The sequence below is a fragment of the Ambystoma mexicanum genome, chromosome 9, assembly GCF_040938575.1.
Source record: "Ambystoma mexicanum isolate Mex_15411 chromosome 9, UKY_AmexF1_1, whole genome shotgun sequence".
In the NCBI taxonomy this organism is placed as follows: domain Eukaryota; kingdom Metazoa; phylum Chordata; class Amphibia; order Caudata; family Ambystomatidae; genus Ambystoma; species Ambystoma mexicanum.
In genome coordinates, this window is record NC_090931.1 from 250,046,365 (window position 1) to 250,072,198 (window position 25,834).

The window sequence follows — 25,834 nt, forward strand, 5'->3', positions numbered from 1 at the left end:
AAGTACCTCAAAACCTTCCTCTTTGCTTTTGCTTTCTCTCCCCCTCTCGCCTGCTAAATTCCTGACTGAAACTGCACTGAATCTGCAAATGGGCCACTCTCACCGATCTCGTTCCCTGGCCTAGCCACTCTCCCCTTGCACTGCCTCCCTGGCAACCCCTGCACTGCGGGACTGTATCTGTATCCCTACAGCCCCCCTTCCCAGCACTTGTCTGCACTAACCTTGCACTTCTCACCAGCTGGCCCTTATTATTTATCTTGTTACTTTACTACCCCTGTACTGCACTTTCCCGTCTCCCTTTCCCCTTGCACTTTCCCTTCCCCTCTGCCCATGCACTTGTGCGATCTGAATGACACTTGGCCTAGAAAGATCGCTGTCTGTCTTCCCTTTGTCTCCCCTCCCTGCCTTGTCGCTCCTTGAAACACTTGTGTATAGGCGCGTTACAAATGCCATATCATATCATATCATTGTATGTGCATACATTTGACACTTTTGAAAAAATTAAACGTGGGTGGATTTCCAGCAAACTTGTGGAAGGAGCATTGGCAAGGACCTGAAATCATGGTTTTGAAAATGTGCCTGTGTTTTATTTTTTGACAAGTGTCATAATGTAGGTACAAAAAATAGTGATATACCTTTGGTGACTGAGGTGTAGCCTGTGGTCATGGGCAGTGGCCAGATTGTCCGGGTCATGGAATAAGGTCATGATCCGGACAATCTGGCTACTGGCCATGACCACAAGGGACAACACATGGGGTTAAAGTGGCCATGTCCACTTGGGACTGGCTTAGTGGTAAAGTTATTCGAATTTGGGATAGGTTTGAAGGGGAAGAAAAATGTGCTCGTGATAATATAGTCATAGGTTCTCTTTTTCGCCTTCTGCAGGCTGCCATGGAAAGCGAAGAGGGGCCCTGTATGGAACCCCGCCTTCCCCTTCCATGGTGGCCATCTTGGAAAAGGATTTTCCTTCCTACACCGGGACGGTGGAGGCATCCCGGTGTAGAAAGAAAAATCCTTTTTTTAACACCCCGGGTTCCCGCTTTGGGAACGTAGGGTGCTAATGGCCTTCATCCCCCATTAAAGGGGCTGGAATGGGGGGATAGTGTCCGGAGACCTCATTATCCACCCTCGCTTCGCTTGGGCTGATAACTTAGGCTGCCAGGCCAGTATCCACCATTCCAGTCCCTGGAACGGGGGATAAACGCCACAATATTTCCATTAGCATAACACAAAATGCAAATGGAAATGTTGGGAAATCTTATTGAGTCTATGTACTTTACTGAGAAATATAAAGTAGATGGAGGCTATATGTTTTTTTTAGTTCTATTTTTTAACTGTGAAGGTGGTTCCTAAAGCAACATTTCTTTTATTGTTTTTGGATGTATTTTTTTTTTTTTGGCATGAGAGCTTAGAAAGGAAGGTGGGGAGGGAAATGAGGGAAGAGGCACCAAACACTAATATGGAGGGGCAGGTGGACAGGTGAAAATGTTGCATGTGTGTTATTTCTAAGGTAGGGGGCAGTGTTTCTCATGCTCGTTGATTACAACAGTGGTGGTGTCTCTTGGGGAGGAGGGATGGCATTAGCTGATTCCATTTTAAGATAAATAGCAGTTTTGCTAAAAGTATGTACTGTGTACTAGATTGTTAATGGATGAGTAGGAATTTGTGTTGGAGCTGTGCAAGTGACATTTTGAAGTAAATCAGTAGAAAATGCAGTTTCGAACTGTCCGCGAAGTACGGATCTTATTGTGAAGTCCGGACGGGTTCTCGGACACGTCATCATGCCACGCGCCAGCATATGGTCATGTAGCACTGTCCGGAAGGTTCGCAACGAAGTCAGATGTTCGTAGACATCTATGGATGCAAAACTAGTTGAAATTGTTTTAAAAAGTGTATAGAAGTGTTAAAAATGATTCTAGAAGGTGGGAAATAGCAAAGTTTTAAGGTGACACTTTGTAAATTGGACACAAATATTGCTATATTGGGTAAGTATGATATTCGTAAATTGTAGGAAAATAGCATGCACTGGTAAAAACCTATGAAATTCACTGAACAAACTTTGTTAAAGGGACGTTATGGTTAAGTTGGACTAATAAAAACCTATGAAGTTCAATGAAAAAACTTTGTTAAAGGGACGTTATGGTTAAGTTACTCTAATAAAAACCTATGAAATTCCATGAAAAGGTATTACATATGTAGACGTTGCTATTCTCACATGTTATTACAGTACTTTCCTTAGAATTCAATCGCATCTTATGATGCACATACATAGGGGAAGAAGCAGGCCTGAAACACAGCAATCATTTTTATGCGTAAAGATAATCATGTTGGTTATACACAGTGGCTCATGATACTGTCTCTTGTTTACTTACTTTACTCTCCCTGTATAAGCCCCATATTTGTATACATTGTGGTCTCTTAATGTTTTGTGTATAGTAGTACAAGTATGTATAAGTGATGCAGAAGCATTCTCTGTTTTACCATCCAACATTGGAAAATTAGAAATATTAACATCTCTATGGTGTATGCTGCAGCCATTGCCTATGTTTCTGTATGAGTAAGTTCCTGTACTAGAAACAACAATGCAATGGAATGTTCTTTGGAGCAATATATTGCATAATCAAGTATGTAGTTCATCACACATCTCCAGATGACCCCCCCTGACATATTTTTGACAACATTACATTCACAACCCCCTGTAGAGACTTCCTATGTAAAGTAAATGCACATGTGATGTCATTACTGATGTCGTCAATCATATTTGTGATGTCCTGGGTGTTATTCTTAGCAGTGCAGGGTGGTGGCGCGAGTTATGGTTGCTTAGCTTACCATAACTGGCGAATTTCTGAGGTTTTCGGTTTTACTTGTAACCATAACGTCCCTTTAACAAAGTTTTTTTGCTGAATTTGATAGGTTTTTAGTACCACATCTTAACCATAACATCCCTTTAACAAAGTTTTTTCATTGATATATATATACGCTCACACAGCCTGGGGGCATCGAGGCGCTGTTACAGGAATATGTCTTAGTTGCGTATTTATAACGCGCTTAATACCCAGAGGTTTCTAAGCGCGGACCCGGGGATCGACCTGTGCTGCTTCGTGTCGTCTTGTTTCCAAGGCGAGCATGTTGCAGCTGAGCTATCCTCCCGGGATATATATATATATAGGATCTTGTCCCTGTACAGTCCTGCCTCTGCAGTGTGCCTTATTGAATACACCTCTATGTTATTAGATGTGGTGTCTTTGTATGCTTGCAGAAAAATGTTTGCCAAATATATTCTAGATACTTAAGATGACTAGAGTAACGGTAAAGGGCAGATCACATTTGGCAGATTGAATTGAGAAGTAATTATTCAACCATCAATAACTGCTTGATGTTGACATGCCTGGTGGAGATACATTGTAAAATCCAAAATGGCAAATTGTATACTTTATTTGTAGATTCTTCCATGCCATTTGATTTAGATAATATTCTCCAATTATGGAATAAGTTAAAAACTTAAAAACGTAAAGAATATGTCAGACCTATTGAATATTGTTGTGACAATGCACACAGATACATGAGTGATGGTGCAAATGGATTCTATTGGGCATTTGGTGAGAAAAATCACTAAAATTAATTGCCTAACTCACTCTTTTTGGCGGATCTGTTTTTGGCATATAAAGCAGCAAGAGTGTGTCCCTAAATTAGTTACTAATACTTTACTGGTACTGTTGTGTAAACATAGAGAAAAGTAAAGCAATAGTATTCTCGAGCCACCTTGATAAATCTAACTTCTCCTGGGATTTATCATTTGCAGTACACATGAGTAATTTTGATAACAGGCTAAAATGCACAGAGCAGAATGCTGTTCTTGCAATAAGAGTAATTTTAGCAGACAACTGATAAAATCTCAGGGTTCTTTTGGATTTCAAACTATTGAAATAATTTATGAGGCAGAAATTCCCCCAATTCTTTTGTATGATTATGAATATTATTCTATTCACTTCTATGAAGGTTTAGGGAAATTAGAAAATAAATTGTGGAAACAACATTCTTTCATTTTGTAAACCTACTCCACTTGAATCAATTAGATTGGAACTAGAGCTCAGAGGAATTATTTTTAAGGTTATGTCATCAGTTTTGAGATTATGGCAATAATTGCATACAGCTAAGTTAGGTACAGCGTGATACACAATTTTTCTGGATCAAAAAACAGAAGGGGATCAAGTGCATTCGATAGCTTATAACTTGGTGATGGGCAAGATGAATTTGAATGGGTTGGTCCCAAATTACTCAGACCTTTTTTTAATAAAATGTTTTTAAAGAAAATGATGGTAGTTGCAAACTTTAATTAAAATTATGCGCTATGGCGAAAACATACACATTAGAAAGCATCTGTCATATGTCAGAGCCATTGTTTTTACAGTGTTATCTAAATGATGTATGTGACAAAAAGGTTCAGAAATTGTATCTCAAAAAGTTCAGCGATGTTATCTTATTATTAAATTAGGGCAATTCAAAATGGTGGAAGTAACATGCGCTTGGAAGCAGATGGAGTATAGCGAACGCATCTGCCCTTAAGGTTTTCATGTTGTAGCAGATCTTAAATATTTTGTATTTGCTTTCTCTATATTAAGTCAGGTCCGTATACAATATTTGAAACCTTGTTTTCAACAATATGATGTGAGGACAATTCTAAATTCTTTAGACGCATATCTATCGGTGAAAAATGCCATTTTGGTGTATTAATGCTTTGTATATTTAAGGGTGTTTACGAATGTGATATTAATTTGTTTACTATGGATTTAAAGTGAGATTGCAAACATTCACTCCCTTTCTAGGCAAGTTTTTATAAGTAAAGTGTTTCTAGACCTCGCAAAGGTGAAAATATAACAACTGAGTGATCGGAGTCCAATCGCCTCTTGTCTTAAGGTTATCCCAAGTTATACATTTCCCTTGAGGTGCCACATCACCCAAAGTATGAACGTTCAGGCTCTTGAAATGCTGAATAAAGATGTGTTCGAAAGTGAGAGGGATCCCACTGACCCTATATATGGGCATCTTGGTTGAATACCACGAACCCACCCCCACCAATCCCGCCAGAGTGTCCCAAGCCTTAAGCGTGATCTCCAACGGCTGAACCTCTGCCCTCGAATGGTGCTCCCGTACCACCCAGAGGTAGCCCCTAAGGTCCTCGGTTTGTGCAATAGACCTCTCCAGCTGTGAATGTGGCACGTCGGTCCTAGGAGACCACCACCAAATCGAGTATTGGATCTGGGCAACAAGAAAATAAAGGTACAAATTGGGAACCTCAAAGCCCCCCTGGGCATAAGAACCGTACATTGAGCGCAGAGAGATGCGGGATCGTTTCCCCGCCCAGATCAATCTGATCAGCATAGACTCAACACGATTCCAAAATGACACCAGGGCCATACTGGGACATTGTTAAAAATATACAACAGCTTGGGTAAGACAATCATTTTGGCAAGGGAGATGCGGGCTGCTTATGAGATGGGAAGCCGTATCCAAGAATCCACCCTATGTTCCAAGTATTGCAAAGTGGAAACATCATTTTCTGGAAACAGAAGCACTTGGGAAGTGGACACCCTGATACCCAAGTACCATATCCCCTGCGGGCACCACGCAAAGGCCTCCCCTACATCCTGAGGGGTGACTCCCAGTGTAAGAGGAAGTACATCGGACTTGGACCAATTTATCTGTAGCCCAGACAAGGCACCAAACTCAACTATCTCCCTCATCACGGGTTGTAAGTTTGTACGAGGATGTTTAAGGTACAAAAGCATATGATCCGGGGGGGCGCTGTTGAGCAGCCTGCAAAATGGCTGCCTAGTGTTTGAGCTCCGCGCCTGGCCGCCGATTATCCGCTCACATCTGCGGTTCTGTAGCGGATCCGGCAACCCTGCTTCACTCCACATACTCCTGCTGCCGTGCCCTTCTCGCACACCGAATCCCGGAGGAAATCGGACATCGGGTGCCCCTGATCCGCCTTCGTGCCGTACTTGCGGCGGCGCGGCCCTGGGCCCTTCGGCATTTCCTGCTTGCACCGCGGCCCGGAAGGGTGCCGGCAGCCGTCTCCAGCGCCGCTGGCCCGTGCCTGGGTCCCGAACGCGGCACCTCTTCATCGCTGCCTGGTGCCCCTTCATCCTCGCCTGCCCACCCTTCCCGCTGAGGATCGACGCTGCGGGCCGGGCGTGGTGCCGGCCCGCGGGGAGTGCTGCCGCGGCGGAGCCCTGCGCCCGCCGCCATCGCCGCTCCTGGAGGAGCCCCTTCCTCGGTGATCGCCGCGGCGGCCTGGCCTGGAGTTGGGGCGGCCGTAGGACGCGGCGAGCTGGAGGTGAGAATCGGGGGCTTTCGCCTGCATTCCGGAGGGCCTGCTGGGACCCAGACTCCCCGCGCATTGCCCGCTCTGCCAGCGGGCCTCACCTGCCTAGTGGCGTGCGGCCCTCCCTGCGGGGGCCCTCCTCCACCGCACTGCCTGGAGCCTTAACTCCCTCCTGGAATTGTCGCCCTCTACACTACGCCTCATCCTGCTGGGAGGGTGACCTGCACCGCACCCATCGTACCTCTTACGCCTCTGCCCCACTCATTCTGCGTAACTGGGCAATCTCACCTTGAGCGGCATAGTTTCACTGACCGGACCACACTCACTGCTGTCGCAGCACCCCATCTACACATACGGGTGACCCCGTCCTCCAGACTACACCTCCTTGTCTTCCCAATCTCTGCTGGACTATAAGCTGTTTCCTTGTGCGGGGACACCATCGGGAACTGCACTGGGGCTCCCTCTGGTAAGCCCTACACCAAGTATATAACTGGGCCCTCCTGGCTCGTGGGCTGGACTGATCCGGACCTGTTCGGCTACCTCCTTCGCGCCCATACCTGGCTAATCTTATCTCAACATCTCCCTCTCTGTCTCTCTGATCCGGGTCATGTCGAATCGCTCCAAGAGTGGCGCCAGGGGGGGGGCCATGGACAAATTTACAAAGGCGGTCCCCCGATCCGAGGTGGGCCACGCGTCAACTACGCCTGAGGAACCCGATGCCGACCCGAGTCCCGTGGCTGCGGCTCCTGATCTTACTGCCATGATGGAATCGATGGCCAAAAACTTCGCCTCTTTTCATGAAAAGCTTGACGATATCAATGCTAACGTGGCCTCACTCAAAACACGCGTCGATCAGGCTGGCTCCAGAATCACGGAGGCCGAAAACCGGATATCCACCAACGAGGACGAGATACACACACTACAGGACACTGTGGCTGCCTTATCGCGCGACATGAAAAATGTAAAGGCAAAATGCGATGACTTAGAATCCCGCTCACGCAGAAACAACCTGCGCATTGTTGGGGTCCCAGAGACTGCCCTGAAGGGTCGAATGGAGGATGCGGTCGAACGTCTTCTCAAGGGCCTGCTTGGTGACCCGGACCTCTCCCCCTACTTCACTGTCGAGCGGGCTCACCGGGCCCTGTCTCCGCGTCCCAGGCCTGGAGATAGCCCCAGGCCCATCATAGCCAAGATTCTCAATTATCGTGACAGAGATCTTATCCTCCGCCTAGCACGGGAGAGGGGGGAGTTGCGATTGGAGGCCAATACTATTCGAATTTTCCCGGATTTCTCAATGGCTGTGCAACAGGAGAGGCGTCAGTTCCTTGGCGTCAAGAAGATGCTCAGGGAGCGCAAAGTCCCATATGCCATTCTATTTCCTGCTAGACTCAAAATCACCCACATGGGCAAACTCTATTTCTTCACCATCCCTGAAGAGGCGGTAAAATTTATTGAGATGCAGATACCGCTTCAGGGCCCTGGAGATGCCATCGCTGATGAAAGATAATTGGGTGTCATGGAGTGGGGATACTGACTGCATTTGTTGATTCTGTAATTACATGTTATTACTGCTTACACTGCTCGGCTCATCGAGCCGCCCTGGCTCCTTGCGGCGCTCGCCTGAGGCGGGGGTCGGCCACGAACTGTTGGTACTGGCCACCCATCTCTCATACTGCCGGGAACTGTCCTTTACGCCGGCCTCCCTCAGTGGCTGGATGTCCTGGGGGGCGGCGACTGGCCCTGTTATTATCCGAACACTTTGTATGTCGTAGAGCTGGGCCCCGCTCAGTGCACGTTGTTTCGTGGTATGCCCAGGTGGCTGGTCACGATGGGACACTTTATCCTGCCACCTGCTGTAGGCGTTGCGCTTGCGTGTGAGCCAGATGTTTAATCTGGGGCCAGCTCCCCCCCTGGGATGGTCTATGTGTCTGCTGATTTCCCTGGCCACAGTGTTCAGGCACCCATCCTTCTGGGGACCTTTATGATGCTCTATGCGAAACCAATGTGACAATACTTTGCTGCCCTATTGTTATTCTTCCTCTTCTAATTTCACAATGGCAGATTTTTTGCCTTTTTGAGACTGGCCCAATGCCCCACTCTGGGACACAGGGGGTGGGTGCTGGGTGACTGTCGACACTGTTGTAGTAGTTGCGGGAACCGCAGAGGCTCGTGCGCGATCCCCGGCTTCCCGCCTTGCGGGTCGGGATTTGCGTTATGAGTCAATTGCCACTGTTCGTTTTGCAACAGAGCCATTTGGCTCTAAGCGTGCTAGTGCGTGGCAACGGCGCACCCCATTGCGATTGCACTGTTCTCTGCTGTTTTGTTGGTATGTGTTGGCCCCCGTTGGGCCTTGGGGAAGTGTGGGCCAGGTAGGTTTTGGCCCATCTGCGCGCTTTCAGGGGTGGGTGATGTTTACACTGCTGATTCATGGTTGGTGGTGCGGGTGGGGGGTGGAAATGGGGTTGTTTCTCAAAAAGGCATACGAGGTTCCGCGAGGTGCATTCTGAGGTGGCACAAGCACACACGCTGTTTTTACTTGGGGAGCTCACATGGTCATTTGTGTTGGGATGTTCATTAAGGATGAAGATTGTAGATGGGGATGGCTACCACTGAAGTGTCTACTGTCATAATGTCCTGGAACGTCCGGGGGTTGAGCAACCACTCCAAGGCCCGCAAGATTATGGCGTATGCCAACAGGCATAACTGTAAAATCCTGCTTTTACAGGAGACACACTCCAATGGACTTATACCAAGGGCAGTTGCCCCGTCATGGGGTCCCGCCAGATTTTACACTTCCTATTCCACGCAATCAAGGGGTGTTCTCACGATTATTCACAAATCAATTAAGTTTGGGCTCCATAAAATCTACATCGACCCCGAAGGCCGCTACGTTATACTGCACTGCACACTAGCTGCGAGGGAATATCTGCTCGTTAACACCTACTGTCCCAACGTGGACTCTCCGGAATTCTTTGACACAATAGCCACCATACTTCTGGGCTTTGTGGGGGTGCATATCATATGGGGAGGGGATCTGAACCTTATATTGGACACTGTTCTGGACAGAACGGCCACGGGTACCAGAGCACTGTCTCGCGCGGCGCGCAGGCTACGGAGCCATATGCAGTCGCTCAATATTTGTGACGCCTGGAGAACTCTCCATCCCCAGGAGCGGGAATATACCTACTATTCATCGGTGCACGACAGCTCGTCCAGGATAGATCTGTTCTTGGCCTCCAGCGAGGTAATGGGCGGGGTGGAGGGTGCGGGCATTCTGGCCCGCACGCTTTCTGATCACGCTCCAATCACACTGTCCCTAAGACTGGGCACTCCTGCTCCAACTGCCAGCACCTGGCGCTTCAAGTCCGAAGCCCTAAAAGACATCGTGTTTAAGTCCGAAATACTAGCTGACATCGGATCGTTCTTTGAACTTAACTCACTTCGAGACACGACTGCCGCGATCAGATGGGAGGCCTTCAAGGTATATATAAGGGGCATGTCCATCTCCCGGGAGGCCGGGGTCCTGAGGGCCATTAGGGCTGCTCTGGGGCACTCTGAGCCCAAACTGAAACAACTTGAGCAGCTCAACACTACCGGCTCTGACCCCACCATTCTTGCCCGAATCTCTGATGAACTTAAGGTATATAACACACTGGCCACCTCCGAAGTCCGTTACTTCAGCCACCCTCAGGCCGCCAGGAGGTATGGGGAGGGCGACAGGCCTGGGAAAACGCTTGCGACACTTGTAAGGGGGGAGGTGGGCCGAACACAGATCTCTTCTATCAAAGATCGAAATGGTCAGGCTCGGTGGGCGGACCGGGAAATACTAGACATATTTACTACATTCTATAGTTCCCTTTACTCCAGGCCCGTAGAACACACTGAGCAACGTATGCGCGAACTCCTTGAGCAGATACCCACTACAGAAATCTCCCAACAGACCAGGGACCAGCTAGACTCCCCGATTACGCTAGACGAGATGGTGTCGTCCATCTCCGACTTGCCCAAAGGCAAAGCGCCCGGCCCGGATGGGCTAACTGCAGATTTTTACCAGGAGCACATAGCTATTCTGGCCCCTCGGTTGCTTGAGGTATGGAATGAGGCTCTCCAGGCCTCCATCCTCCCCCCCTCCATGCGTGAAGCGGTCATCACTGTGCTGCTCAAACCGGGTAAGCCTGAAGATGAGTGCGGGTCATACAGACCTCTCTCCCTCATGAATCTTGACACAAAGATCTTTGCTAAGATCATTGCCAATCGCTTTTTGCCAATCATGAAGCACCTGGTGCATGAGGACCAAGCGGGCTTCGTCCCGGGCAGATCCACCTCCCACAACATCAGGAGATTGTTCAATGTCATGTCCCGCATAGATCAGAACGCCCAGGCGGCGGCGGTTACGTTGGACGCCCAGAAAGCCTTTGACATGGTTTCCTGGAAATACATGTGGCTGGTCCTCGAGACAATGGGGGTTGGCCCAAACATGAGAGGGTTTATTAGACTATTGTACACCTCCCCCGTTGCGCGGGTTCGAGTTAACTCACTAACATCCGAGATCTTCACGTTATTTAGAGGCACCCGCCAGGGCTGCCCCTTCTCTCCAATTCTCTTCGCACTAGTGATAGAACCAATGGCGGACTATATCCGCTCTAGACACTCTCATAAGGGAATAAGATTGATAGAGGAGCCTGAAATCATATCCCTTTACGCGGACGACGTCCTACTTTATATCAGAGATCCCACAACTCACCTCAATCCCATACTGAGAGATGTCACCCGCATTGGCACCCATTCCGGTTTCACAATTAACTATTCCAAGTCGGAGATCTTCCCGCTCACTCAATCCACCACACAGCCAGTCTCCGAATATCCCCTGCGCTGGGCCCCTGAAGGCATTAAATACCTGGGTGTACATGTATCCCTTACTAAATCCACCCTACTCACCAATAATTACTCTGCGGTAGCGCAGATAGTTGAGGCTAAAATCTCACGGTGGCGTACTCTTCCGTTATCCGTTGCAGGTCGGCTGTCACTGATTAAAATGATTCTGCTTCCCAAGCTCCTTTACACCTTTAGTAACATTCCCGTTTGGCCTGGGAGGGCATACTTCACTAAATTGCACACGCTCTGCGCACAATTCCTCTGGCATTCAGGTGCGGTCCGCAAGAAGTGGACTGACATGGCACTCTCATACAGACGAGGGGGTATTGCTGCTCCGAACTTTGCTACATACTGGTTGGCGGCCCAAGCCCAATATGCCACTCATTGGTACCCTGGCGCCCCGGTGCGCCCTCATGTTAAGCTGGAACGGCTGGCAACTGCTGGCATTAATTTAATGTCCCTAGTGTTACAGCGACACTACGCCCCGGACTCCCCAGTTGACCCCATCGCTGCGACCATGTTTGCCTGGACACGCATACTAGGCTCATCAGATGGGACCTCCCCGTACTACAAGTGGCTGCCCGCATGGGCCTGCCCCGGGCTAGAGCCCACGCTAGACGCTGCCTTGGCCCGCCAATGGGAGGCCCTGGGGTATAGGGCATTGTCGGACTTCTATCCAGAGGGCAAATTCATAAACCCCCAGACTTGGAAGCCGGGTCACACTGGATCCCCCTTGGAAACTCTCCAGTACTACAGGCTCCGCGCGGCGTTCCGCTCTAGGTGGCCCTCTTTCCCTGACGAGCCCCCTGACGACACGGCTATAGCGTACATTGCTAACTCGGGCGGTGCACGGGGCGTCATCTCATCATTATATCATATCCTGCAAGACGCCCCTTCTACGCCGGTCCTCGGTGCTCGCAACAAATGGGCAGACGAACTGGGCCTGGAGATAACTGATGAGCTTTGGGAGAGCATGTGTCTCCACACCCAAAAAGTCTCTCTCAACTTCCGCTTCCGAGCCATGCAATATAAGCTCCTTAATAGGCTATATTATACACCGCGCAGGACTTCGGGGTTTGCTCGTTTTGAGGTGCGCCTGTGCCCACGCTGTGGGGCCGAGGACGCTGATCATCTACATATGTTTTGGACCTGTCAGAACTTGTTCAATTTCTGGGACGGGGTTCTTAAGACACTTAGTGCAGTAATTGAAACCACTATCGATCCCGATCCCCTTGCAGTCCTATTTGGGGTTTGGAGCACTGAGGAAACTAAACACCTGAAAAAGTTTTTAAATGTAAGTTGTATGATTGCCAAGAAGTGTATACTCCAGAGCTGGAGGTGTCCCTCTCCCCCGACCCCGCAGAGATGGTTGGGCCTGCTTACATGGTCACGGAATTGCGAAGAGGACTATCTGTCTATGCTGCCGGCCCAGTCTCGCCCCAAGAACATTTGGAATGAATTTAACACATATCTCAATAATCAGTCCGAGGGTGGGTCGGAGTCCTGTCTGTCCCCGGCCACCACTCCTGCATCATGATCTCCTCAGGTCTTCTCCTTTATCCGCAAAACATTGTAGTCACTGCTGTAATGTTGACAAGGCAGCCTGTAAGCACCTCCATGTTTTATATGTTTCATATGCTTGTTGCCTTGATGTTTGTACCTTGTGAACCTCTGCCGATAAAAATAAAAGTTTAAAAAAAAAAACAAAAGCATATGATCCACGTAGAGTGAGATAATAGATGAATACGAGCGAAGTAACACGCCACGATGAGAGTGGAATTCCCTCAATACACAAGTCACCGGCACAATAGCCAAGGCAAATAAGAGAGGGGAAAAGGGACAGCCTTGTCTAGTGCCCCGTGAGGGATAAATGGGGGCGGATTGAACTCCGTTCGTATAAACCCGTGCACGCGGAGCCGCATATAGGAGGAGAATCCAGGGAAGATACGCAGAACCGATGCCCTAGCGGCGCAGAACCTCGAACAGGAAAGGCCATTCCACAGAATCAAACGCCTTTTCCGTGTCCAAGGCTACCACCGCGATCAGGACCTCCGGATTGACATTGTGCATCATAGTGAACAATCTACGCAGATTATTCTGAGTGGAACGCCCTGGAATAAAATCTGCCTGGTCAGGGAGGATAAGAGCAGGCATGTGAGGGAGAAGCCGATCTGCGAGTAGTTTGGCAATGATTTTATTATCGGTGTTCATTAATGAAAGTGGGCGGTAAGAAGAACACCGTCCTGGGTCCTTATTGGGCTTAAGTAATACCGTGACCAAGGCAGTGCACGTAGACTCAGGGAGTACCCCAGTGGATGCCGCCTCCTCAAACATTTTACATAGGTGTGGGATAAGCAAATCAGGGTATGCTTTATATAATTTGATCGATATCCCATCCATTCCTGGGGCCTTCCCGTTCGGAAGGGACATGATCACCCTATGGAATTCCTCAGCCATGGGAGGTTCATTAAGTAGCCCGCCAATCTCAGCATCCAGCCAACCCAAGGCGACCCTGTCCAGAAAGGCGATAATATCGTCACGCCGAACCAAACCCATAGCAGTATACAACCGCTCATAGTACTGTCGAAATACCTCATTTATCTCTAGCACATCCCTGACAAGCTAACCACTCTGGGATTCCACCTTGAGAATAGGCGCTAAATGATTCTCCTGCCTGACAGCCCAGGCCAGGGTCCTGCTTGGCCGATCGTCCTCCCCGTATCTTCTTGCGGCCACAGGGTCGCCCAAGAATCTCTCCTCATCATTCATCAGGGCTCGAGCCTCACGCCTCTTAGCTGCGAGAGTATCTTGCAAGTCTGATGAATCAGCACTCCCCTGAAGGAGTTCCAAGTCCCTGATTTCCCTCTCCTTACGCACTAACGCCCTACGAATACTCCTCAACACCCCTCCCTCCTGCGACATGCACCAGCCTCGTATAAACACCTTAAAGGTTTCCCAAACCACCCCAGGACTGGAGACTGACTCAGCGTTAAACTGAAAGAACTCGGTAATGGCCTGATGGAGCCCATCCCGGAACACCAAATCCTCCATCGCACGGGCGCGAAACCTCCAGCGAAGCTGCCTAAGATATGATGGCGGACCCTTAAATTTTACCAGCACAAGGGAATGATCTGAAAGGGTACGCGGAAGAATGTCCGCCCCCACCACCCCACGGGCCAAGTCCAGAGACATAAACACATAATCAATTCTGGACGAGCGTCCGTGTACACTTGAATGAAACGTGTACTCTCAAGTATCAGGATGACAACGTCGCCAAGCATCAAATAGGGAGTAATCACCTATAATGGATTGCCATTTTTTGACCACGTGGGGAATCGACCGATGAGTCGAGGCCGACCTATCCCATTCGGAAGAAAGGCCCTCATTAAAGTCTCCCGCCCACACTACCTCATAACCCGGGAAAAGTCAGAGATGCTCCGAGCATTTCTGGAAGAAGTCGGGAGAGTCATAATTAGGGCCATAAATGTTGATAAATAAACTACGATGGTTCGCAACCTCCCCCGCCACCAGCAGAAAACGACCGTCCTCGTCAACCACTTGTTTGTGAAATTTAAATCCTAAAGAGCGATGGATGTAAGTTGCAATTCCCCGGGAATGTGTAGAGTAAGAGGAGCCATACCTATGAATTCCCCATCCAGAAAGGGCAGGGAGCTTGCAACCCGTTCCCAGGTGAGTCTCTTGTAAACAAAGCACGTTTGCCTGATGGTTCCTAGCAAAATTAGATATGAGGCGCACCTTTTTCGCATTTATGGGGCCCCGAATATTCCATGTGAGCAAAATTATGTCCAATGGGACTGGGGAACCCGGCCCCAAAGAGGAGCTCATGGCAGCCAAGCAACGGTAAATGTTAAAGGAGCTGCAGTCGCCAAAATATCACCCGGGGCGCAGACATAGGGAACCTCAGTTCGTTTGGATGCACCTGGAGCGTCAACGCCCCCAACCAGAGAGCTCACCTCCCCCAGCCCAGAAGCGAACCACAACATTTGATTAAGCAAGTCAGAGTCAGTTACATGACAGGTAAAACCACCAAATATGAGCCTGCTGCATTCTCCATCTGTGCATTCAATGGCCTGGGAGACCCCCCCCAAACAACACCCCCACAATACCAACAGATTAACAGACCAATCCCCAAACCCTCCCCTCCACCCACACCAGAAACCCCAACCTACTGGCCCCCTCGTACCACCCACCACCATAAACCCCATGAACACTATGTAAGTCCAAACTAAGTAGCCGCTGGGCTTGGGGGGGGAAGCTGGCGGCAACTGAGGCTCATAAAGCTTGGAGGCTCAATACCACGGTTACATGTCATGGATCAAACACCCACCACAAATCAAGTTCAATCACAAAGTATTGAGACAATGAAAAGAGTACATAGTCATCCCGCAGGACTCATCAAGCATCCCCAGGCGGACCCCTGAATAGACCAAACCACCCCCAATCACGGGGACATCGGAGCTGGGGACACAGGGTCTGGAATGTTCAAGGCAAACCTCTCGGCCGAGTCCGGGGTAGTGAAAAACGACACCTTGCCATTGTGCACCACCCTAAGTTTAGCAGGACACATCATGGCATAGCGGACCCCCTTCTTCCGTAGCATGGCCTTAACGTTGAGAAACGTTTTCCTCTGATCCTGCACCGGCTGTCTAAAGTCAGGAAATAGCTGTATAATTGATGAGCCCCATTGCAGGACCCTCTTTTCCCTGGCTACACGCAGCAGGGTATCCCGGTCCCTGTAACTGAAAATTCGGGCAATAATAGCCCTTTCCGGGGCTCCCGGGGGTGGCCCAGCTGCCAATGAGCGGTGGGCTCTCTCAACCATAAACATGTTCGAAACCGGCGGGTCGTCCAGAACCTCCTTCAGCAGCTGTTCAACAAAGAGTTCCATATTATCAATCCGAGTGGATTCAGCCACCCCGGTAATCCTTATAGTGTTATTCCTCGATCTCCCTTCCAAGTCATCATTCTTCGCCGTTATTTTCTTAACTGCCTGTTGCAGAGAGGACACCTCTTTCTGGAGAGCGGAGATCTTATCCTCCCTGTCCCCAATCCTCTGTTCCACCTCTGCCATCCGACCGCACAGTTTCTCAATTTGTATCGCCGATACATCCACTTTACAGGTTAGAGCATCAATCTTTGCTCCCAGGCTGTCTGTGCTGCACCAGCCCAGGGCAAGGAGAGGAACGGCTCCCCAAGCCCAGAGTTCGGCAGCCCCAAGGGCGTAAACTCCACAACTAACGGGCGAAGATCCTCGCCCCCCCCCCGATCCACAGGAACAAGCTCGGGCTGAGCCCCTAACCACAGGTATTTGACAAAGGTTAGTGGGGGGGAACCAGCAACCATTCCTCGTGCTTTCCCCTCAGGAGACCAACTCAGAAGTGCCCCAGAGAGTATGAAAAACGAAATATGGCCCAGAGGAGAGAGAGAAGAAATAAAGAAAGAAGAAAAAAAAAGGGGGGGAGGGAAGAAGAAAAGAGGGGGGAAAATTCACAGAGAGGGGGGAGGGGCGTGTGCTGCACTACAGTCTCGAGGGTGCCCCAGTCACAGATCGCACCCCTGGTTCCAGACGTTCCCCCTCTGCCCCCCAGTTCTCAGGAGACCAGCGGCAGGTGCTTATCAAAGCCCAGTGACCGGAGCGAGCCTCCCGCCACAGCTCTCCCCGTCAATTCCACGGTGTGTAGGAGACCGATGCCAGGGGCTCAGGATGCCGCCTGCCGTTGTGAGGGAGCCCCGGTCAATGGGAGCACCTCGGGGCCACTCCACTCACCTCCTAGGGGGTCATGAGCCCCTGCCCCCTCCGCCTCCACTGCCCTCAGCCGAGGAACCCACAAAAGCAATGGCCGCGGCCCCTAGCCTGGATGCCAGCGGCACTGTGAGGGCTACAACGCCAGCACCCGGGCAAGAAACAAGGCGGGAGCAGGCACCACGGGATACTCCCGCCGACAACAGATGCCGCCCGCCTCCTCAGGCAGCGCTGTCCCGTACTCCAGTATCCACGAGGTGAGGGGGATGGGCTCCCCAGAACCGCCCGGCCTCAGCTACTCAGGGCCCCGACACCGCTGACCGTCGCCCGCGGTCACCAAGGAGCTGACCAAGGATTCCCCTCCTGTTCCACCACCACACGACGCACAATCAGAGCCGCGGCCACATTTAAAACGGCTCAGGTGGGAAGAGGATGCCTAGCCTCCAGCAGAGCGCTCCCAGGCAGCGGCCATCTTCGCTGCCGCGCAACAGCGCCCCCGCCAGATGCACTGTTGTTTTTGTCCAACAGTAATTTATTTGTAGAAAAAAGTTAATCTTCGTTGTTCATGCACTAAGGATGACAAGAATATTCAGATTTCCATTTGTGTATATTTTCTATATTGTGATAATAGTCTCTGTTGTGAAAAAAAAACCTCAACACGTGTTTCACCAGTTGATATATGGATCTTCAGGAGGTAAGTAATGTTTTTTGTAAAAGATACTTTTCCTTCAGATGTCTAGCTATTATGTCCCTTTTAAATAATAATTAACATCTGCTGAGTTAGGTGACAATTATGCTCAATGGGTTAAAGCTCCTTGGTGGATTGGGACTAGAAAAAGTAATCCCACTCTTCATGAGTGGATGGGAAAATACCTAAACTGCATATTTCCCTTCCCACCCAGCCATTTCCACTTAGCAATGCACGGGTCTGCCAGGCAAATCTGCCATAGAGAGCGGGTAGGTGACACAGAGCCCACTGGGGGAGGGTAGCTTCTCTAACCACCTTTTCAGGGGCAGCAGGGATCCCGTGTCTCCTACCCCCATAGATGACAAGTGTCAAGCAGACCTGCATGTTTCCCCTGTCTAATCCATTCACTTTAAAAACAGCCCAGAGCTGGTCTAAAATTGAACAGGTGATATCCATGAATTACCATATGAATCCTAATGCTGAAAAGGTCCTCTGGGGGAGTGTGGTGCAGGTGAGTATGACAGCCTCAGCTGGGGCTGGCCCCCCGGTCATTCTGGCCTTAAGCTTTACCTGGCTACCTTTCTCTTGTGGTCTTGTTTCCATCTGCTGAGACTCTAATAGACTTATAATGGAAGTAGCCCAGTCTATCCCTGGCTGATTCGTTGCAGCCAACAATGTAGTTTTAAGTGGAAGTGACTGTTCTTTTTCCATATTATACAGGCAGGAATCCAGGCTTTTTGTTTAGTAATATTGTGGCAGTAGTGGCAGATCCCTGCGGGATTCCAGGAAACTTAAAACGAAAGTCACAGCAATTATGAATGCTCTGCCAGCCTCTGCATTTCTAAATTAATGAACTTGTTTTGGCACTTGGGACACGGGTTTATAATATATATATTTGCGAGCAAATACTCCTATTGAGGGGTAAGAGTGTTGGCGTCACCGCACTCAACTCATGCAGGCGTGTCAACATTCTACAGCATTCTCTTTTCTCCGGCAGCAATTGAAAAAGCTCCCAGTAGGGGGCTTTTGTTTGATTAGTACCACAACAGCACAGATAACAGAAACACAGGAGTCTGGTTCATTGTAAGAAATGGATGCCCCCTAGTGGGTCAACATCAAGATTTTGGGGCTCATTTGCCAAATATTTTACATAGGAATTTTTTTGTAAAAATGTTTTAAATATTTATGTTTTATTTTGGCCATTCTTTTAAAAGCATAACATTTTTGAGTGAACTACCATTTTAATTTGTTTGACAATATTTTAAAAAAAGCTATTTGAATTTATACTTGAATGAATATTACTGTGGTTTTACCAAAGGGTAATTGTAATTGTATTGCAGTTAGTATTATGAGCTTTATGTATTTATGATTAAAATTGTGATTGTCTACATTGACAAGTTTGTTATTTGTAAATATTTGTAAACAGTCTAAATTGACTCAAATACATGAATTAAATAATAATAAAGATTTACATTGTTCTTTATCTGAAAAAACTGTTCTTGCTTCGAGAATGTTGTATATAGCTTGGCTTTCCAGAGTTGTTCAGCTGGTCATTGTTTATGAATATATAGATTGTACACATTATTTTCCCTGGTCCTTTACCCACCTGTTCATTCATAGCTTTGTTTTTGTGGGGGGCCGGTGGGAGGTGTTGAGGGTATCCCAATACACAGCATACCTTGATGAATACCCTGCTTAAACCTTGATGTGACATAGACAACTGCATGTTCTTTGTAATTACCTACTCTGTGGTCCCTTAAATTCATCTAAGGGCCTCATCACGAGTTGGGCGGTAGCCCTTAAAGGCAATGTTAACGCTATTACCGCTGCATTTAAGGGTCTGCTCAACCATGGGTCTGGCGTGTTTACCCCCTACTCAGAGCTGGGGGTAAACGACCTGGAAAAATTCCCATTTTCGGGTGCAATTAACTCTGCACTATTAGTGCGCGCTAATTGCACCGACAATTACCCAATGTGTCCAAGGGACCCAATGGGGACTGGTGAATTACAGTTACTGCCCAACCCGTGGTCCGGCAGTAATACCGCTGGAGGGTTGGGCAGTAACGCGAATAGAGTTGGGCGGTATCCCACAAGGGATACCGCCCAACCCGTGATGAGGCTGTAAATGCACTTTTTTTCAAAGGGCAGTCATCTTCATATATAGAATCAAAAAATAGGGCTCCTGGTGTGGAACCTATTCTACCCAGGAGGGTTAACTAGGAAAACAAAAGATACAAATGAATAGGTCCAAGGATGCTAGGCTCAGAACAACACCTCCACATGTATTATCAAACTCTGCATTGCTAAGGAAGGAATCACTCTTCAATAGTATGTTGTAGAGATAAATCTCATTTTTTTATATTAGAGTTGTGTGCAAAAAGACATAAATCCAACATTTAGAGAAATTAAGACAACAAAATGGTTTGCTAAAACAGAACAATCAGACAAAAAAACAGAAAGATATTTACAACACACAGTGCCAAAAAAACATTTTTTGGGACAATCTCCAAATTGTGTGTGTGCAACAAACCCGACTCCTATTAGGATTTGCCAAGAAATTCACATATTACAGTGTACATATTCAAGTCAACATTTGTGGAAAACACATAGAACAATGGTGGGTACACAAAATTATTTTTCTTGCGTAAACAGCATTAATGTGCTGTAGTTTTGGGGGAGTAGTGCGTCTACACCAGGTGTTTCAGCCGTTTCTAGGTGGGCTAGGTGTGCCTCATCTTTAACACGGCCTTCATCAGGACGGAGTTCTGTGTAGATTGACGTCTATGGGTTAATAGATTTCACAGGCGCTAAATTTGAGATCTGCTAGCCGCATGGGCCGGTCTCTGTATGATCCTCTCGCTGGAGGTCGAAAAATGCTGATCCAGGGTGGTATCAGTGGGAAACAGAGACAGCTTGCACAGCTGTGAGGGTTGCAGCATGGGCAGCCTGTCTGCAAAAAAGTACGAGCTGGAGCTCCTCAGGCTGCTGAGTCACAGATGAGACTGCAGGGGCCTGACTGCAAAGTGTTACCAACGTTACCTCCAGCGAGAGGATCATACAGAGACCAGCCTCTGTCTGATTGTTCTGTTTTAGCAAACCATTTTGATGTCTTAATTTCTCTAAATGTTGGATTTATGTCTTTTTGCACACAACTCTAATATAAAAAAATGAGATTTATCTCTACAACATACTATTGAAGAGTGATTGCTTCCTTAGCAATGCAGAGTTTGATAATACATGTGGAGGTGTTGTTCTGAGCCTAGCATCCTTGGACCTATTCATTTGTATCTTCATATATAGTCCAATTTAGAATTGCAAAGGAGTTTTGGTAATTAATTGGGCATTTCTGAGTAATGATTACTTGCACCTCCCACATCAAACAGTAGAGGGGACAGCACTAGACAATGTCTGCAGCCTTAAAACAGTCTATGGATAATTGAGTAGGTAGATGGAAACAGAACTCACTCTTGGGGCCCTTGATAACATCTGTGGGACCAAGATGATAGAGGTTGAATGTGAAAGATCTTACAAAATATCTTTACTTTTTCTCATTTCCTCTTACTCCATATCTCTTCTGGCAATATGACCAATACACAAATAGGAAGCTGATTTCGAAGGCCAGGTTGGGACATTATAGACCTGGGCAAGAAACTGGGTATCCCTTTCAAAAGATTATTACAAGAAAATGACTCTTTGTAATTGAAATTATAATAGATGTTCTCTGTCAAGGTGATTCCATTCATAAATGTTCTGATTTTCTACAAAATAAAATTGGGTCACACACTGCACTTTCGAGGAGTTTTTATGGCCTTGACTTTTCCGTGTTTCCTTTATCTTGGGTCAGTGCATAGACAGACTAGCCATTGCCTGCCTCTCAGTTCAAATTTTTGGTTGCCTATGTAATTCACAATTAAAATCTGCATCCATGGAATGGAGATGAACTGTAGCTTTCTTGGATCTTATTTTTTGAAGATTAAGTCAGATTTCAAAACTATATAATGGTATGGACATTTATTGTGTTTGCCAATACACATTTGACATTCAATAAACAATAAAAAACCGGGTACAAAATGCCCATTTTTGGAATGGGGGAGCTGGATATTAATTCGATCAGAGTGCTATGCAGTGAATTTGCATAAGAAGGCAGGTCTTATGCACCAAAGATGAATGCACCAACAACAAAACTAGGATTACAACTTTTAGCATTACAACAGGGAAGATGTGTAGTCACTTAAATCATAATTTAGTTACAATAAAACACTCCACTTAACACCTCACGACCCGTGTCCTCAACGCCCCCAATGTCTACACACAAATAACACCCACCCAAGCAGTGGCACAGTGCCACTTTACATTGACACAAACAATTGACTAAGAACCCATATTGTACTGCATGGAACATTATATATTTAAAGGACTTACCTGTGTGTTCTGAATCTGTATTGATCCATGTGGCATGGCTTGAGTTACCACCTGACCTTGTGAGGTTACCATGGTGACAGGTTGGTAAAGGGCTCCACCTGCCAAACAAACACATTTGAAAGCACACCGTAAGGAATGCGGGCCCGGTTTCCAAAAGGTAAATGTTTGCAAGCATGATATCGGGGCCTATGGTCAAAGGTTGGGAATATAAGCATACAAAAAATACAGCAGATGATGTAAGTCGGTAGTCTTCCAATGTAAGTGAATGAACAGCTTTGTACATTTTCAAATGTAGTTGTGGTATATGAAAGATGGGTGTCTCTAAACTCAGTTTGTTTAATATATCTTTTAAATCAGTAATACAGGAAAATCAGATAGTATATACACAAATTCCTTATATGATTCTTATAAGTAGCTTATAAGAACTTGAGAGAACCTAGTGGGATTTTGAGAACAATAATAGGAACTTTTTAAGAACATATATGACTCCCACATACACATTGAATTCCTATAAAATCCTGTAAGTTTGAAGTGGGATTTATGTATGATCTTATAAGATGTTGATAAGATCCTTATATGAAAATCAATACGAAATACTATGCAATATACATGGTGCATAGTGCATAGTGATATGACAAAATGCCTACACAAGTGCTATAGCTTAATGGTGAGATGGGGAAGGGCTACTTGCAGATCCTGATTTGAGGCCTCCCCCTTGCTGTGCATTTGTAATGTTAGGCACCACATGTGCAGCCCTATGTCCCCCTGAGAAAAGGACATCTTCCTCTGCCAGCACTCTCACTGGGGCAGATCAATTACTTGCTAAGGTACCTCCCCTTTGTTGTTTCCATGAAATGTAACACTTGTGAGAAAGCCTTGATGTTCAGAATGAAAAACTGATGTGGTCTTGCTACATTAAGGGGAAACAATGACAAGTGCAAACACTGAGACTGGATAGAAGTTCCGTTTCCACAGAAGGCAGGCTTTACTGCAAGCTCAGCAATATTAAAATGATGTTTTGATCTCTCTGGCTGACAATACCCAGGCAACACATGTGTGGGTAGAACTGTACCCACATAGAAGGTTCAGATGGAACCCCTCTGGTAGCAACCTTTGAACAGCTCACAAACCTCAATTCACGGGAATACAGTAGACAACCAGGGATTCTCTAGATATTTTAGTCTATAACTCCCATCAGTGGTAGCTACTATAGTCAATGCTAAGGGGTCATGGGCATCGCAGGCCAAATCATCTGGAGAGCTTCAGGGTGCCTCCCCAGGACATGCACAAGCAAGCACTCCTTGTAGCAGAAACAAGAAGACCCTTATTTTATGGTCACTGACAGACCCTCTCCTTTGACAATAAGGCACAGGCTGGGCCGCCTACATACCTTCGGCATCAAGGCACAGAGTAGTTGTTTTATTTTTCATACACTTACAGTTGGTGTATTAAATGTCCCTGTACTTCCATCTTGGCAGCTGGTCTCAATCCTGCCCTCTTCTGCTTCTCATAATGGATTCTGGGGAGATTCCTTCGCCTAGGTGTCAGAGCCTATGTGCACCTGCATACTAGGCGCGGGTATCGCAGAAGGTAGGGCCGGTCAGCGCCAGGTAAGCCCAAAGGCTTCTACCAGGGATCTGGACAGCTGAGGTTCCTGCCATTTGACCCGAGTGGGATGATATGGTAATAGGCCCCTAAAGAACCACCCAGAGTCAAGCCAGCTACAGTTTGCTGCAAGCTGGGACACACTGCCTTTTCCTCCTCCCTCTCTGAAGATACTGGGCCTCATTACAAGTCTGGTGGTAACCCTGACAGTGCTACCGGCGGGTTTCCGTAGTACGTCTAAGATTTACGAGCACTTGGCTTGCCGGTAACACTGGGGGATTACAACCCTGGGGTTCTGGAAAGTCAGGCACCGGTAAATTGTAATTCCTCATTCCCTTTGAGTCCAAAAGGACTCAATGGAAATGGGGAACACAGAAGCACCGGCACTGTTAATAACAGTGCCAGTACTTCCGTTATGGCTTGCTTATCGTGGCCGTTGTGTCCGGCAGGGTTTGTCCTGTCGGCAAAGCGGCCGGCAGGCAAACCCGTACTGTGATATACATGATACTTTATATACTCCATTATATCAAGGTTCTGTAATCCCACCTGCAAAATGCAGTGTCTGATTCTTCTGAAGCACGAGCTAATCTTTTCAATTCTTTTTTCATAGATAAGATTGAAGGAATAAGGGTAGAAATTGAACAAACAGTTTCTGTAAATCCATCGGCACACGTTAGATCACAAGTGACTGAAGTAAACAACCTGCAAAATCAGACCTTACCATCTGTTTTTGATTTCCATCCAGTCACTGAAGAATATATTTTCCCACTTATTAGTGCTCTAAAACCTACAATTGATTCTCTCTCTCCTTTGCCAGCTTATGCAGCAAAAAAACTGGCACATGATCTCACCCCATTTATTACCACTTTTGTTAATAAGTCCTTACAGGAAGGGATTGTTCCAGAGAGTTTGAAACTTTCAATTGTTTCACCTCTACTGAAAAAGCCTTCATTAGATGTTGAGCTACTACAAAACTACCGTCCTATTGCAGGACTGCCATGGCCAGCCAAGGTCCTCAAAAAGGTTGTAACCAACCAACTCCAAGATTTTGTCGAACATGAATTATTATTGGATACATTTCAATCTGGTTTCTGACCAAACTATGGAACCGAGACTGCCCTGTTAGTAGTACAAGATGAACTGTTAAAGGCTGTGATCCTAGGGGATCTCACACTCCTGGTTATGTTAGACTTGTCCGCGGCCTTTGACACAGTAAACCATCAAATTCTCTTGGAACGACTACAGGAGGTAGGAGGAGTATCTGACTCAGCATTGAACTGGTTTAGGTCTTTTCTGACCAACCGTCAATGGCGTGTGAGAATGTGGGAGTTCCTGTCGGACCTTATTTGCTTTAACTGTGGGGTTCCGCAGGGATCCTCCCTGTCCCCACTGCTGTTCAATCTGTATATTCGGCCACTTCTTGAAATTCTGAGATGCTATGGGCTGAATTTCCACTCATATACTGATGACACCCAGATTTTCATACAAATTGCTAATTTCCAGAAAGCATTTAGCAAATTAGGGCTTTTCCCTGGAAGAAATAGGCAGCTGGATGTCTAAGAATTATTTGCAACTCAATGCTGCCAAAACCAAACTCATACTATTCAGACCTAATAATTTGCTGTCAACAGCAAAGAAGCTGCCTATTCCATCACGGTTGGGCAAATTTGTATCCAAAGTCAAAACTCTGGGTTTTATGTGGCAAGAAGACCTGGGCAGTGAAGCCCAAGTGGGAGCTAAGATTAAAGCAGTATATTTTGTCCTGTGACTGCTATGTCAAGCACTCCCCTTGCAGAACAGCCTGATAGGCTGCATCGCCGTGCCTTTCCCGCCTCTTACGGTACTAACAGGAAGACAGGCGACTGCCAGGCGAAGCCGTATCGAGGCGAAGGCCATGGGTTAAGGCCACAACCCTGTCTCTGCAGCTCTCCGCTGCTCGACGGCGCGATTGGCGCCAGGAAAATCTCTTGCGCAAGGTAAGGCTCTTAGCTTTCGTAAGAGTGCAATGTATTTTCATAATATGTTGCCCACACAGAAGAAGCAGCTCCCCCACCCCTGCCACCAGAGAAACGCATGGCTCCGATCACTCACCCGCCCCGTCCTGCTATCCAAGTATACTCTGAGTCTGGCAGACCGCAACCGGATGCTCGGT

General features: G+C 47.4%; 1 protein-coding gene across 3 annotated transcripts in view; it reads right to left on the bottom strand.

Moving 5' to 3' along the window:
• The window catches only part of PKNOX2 (PBX/knotted 1 homeobox 2), a 1,892,972-nt gene that overhangs the window by 257,094 nt on the left and 1,610,044 nt on the right, over window positions 1–25,834 (bottom strand). For all 3 annotated transcript variants that reach the window (XM_069614552.1, XM_069614551.1, XM_069614553.1), the window contains exon 13: window positions 22,078–22,175. In XM_069614552.1, the coding sequence (XP_069470653.1) occupies window positions 22,078–22,175 (98 nt within the window). The remainder of the gene's footprint in view (window positions 1–22,077; window positions 22,176–25,834) is intronic.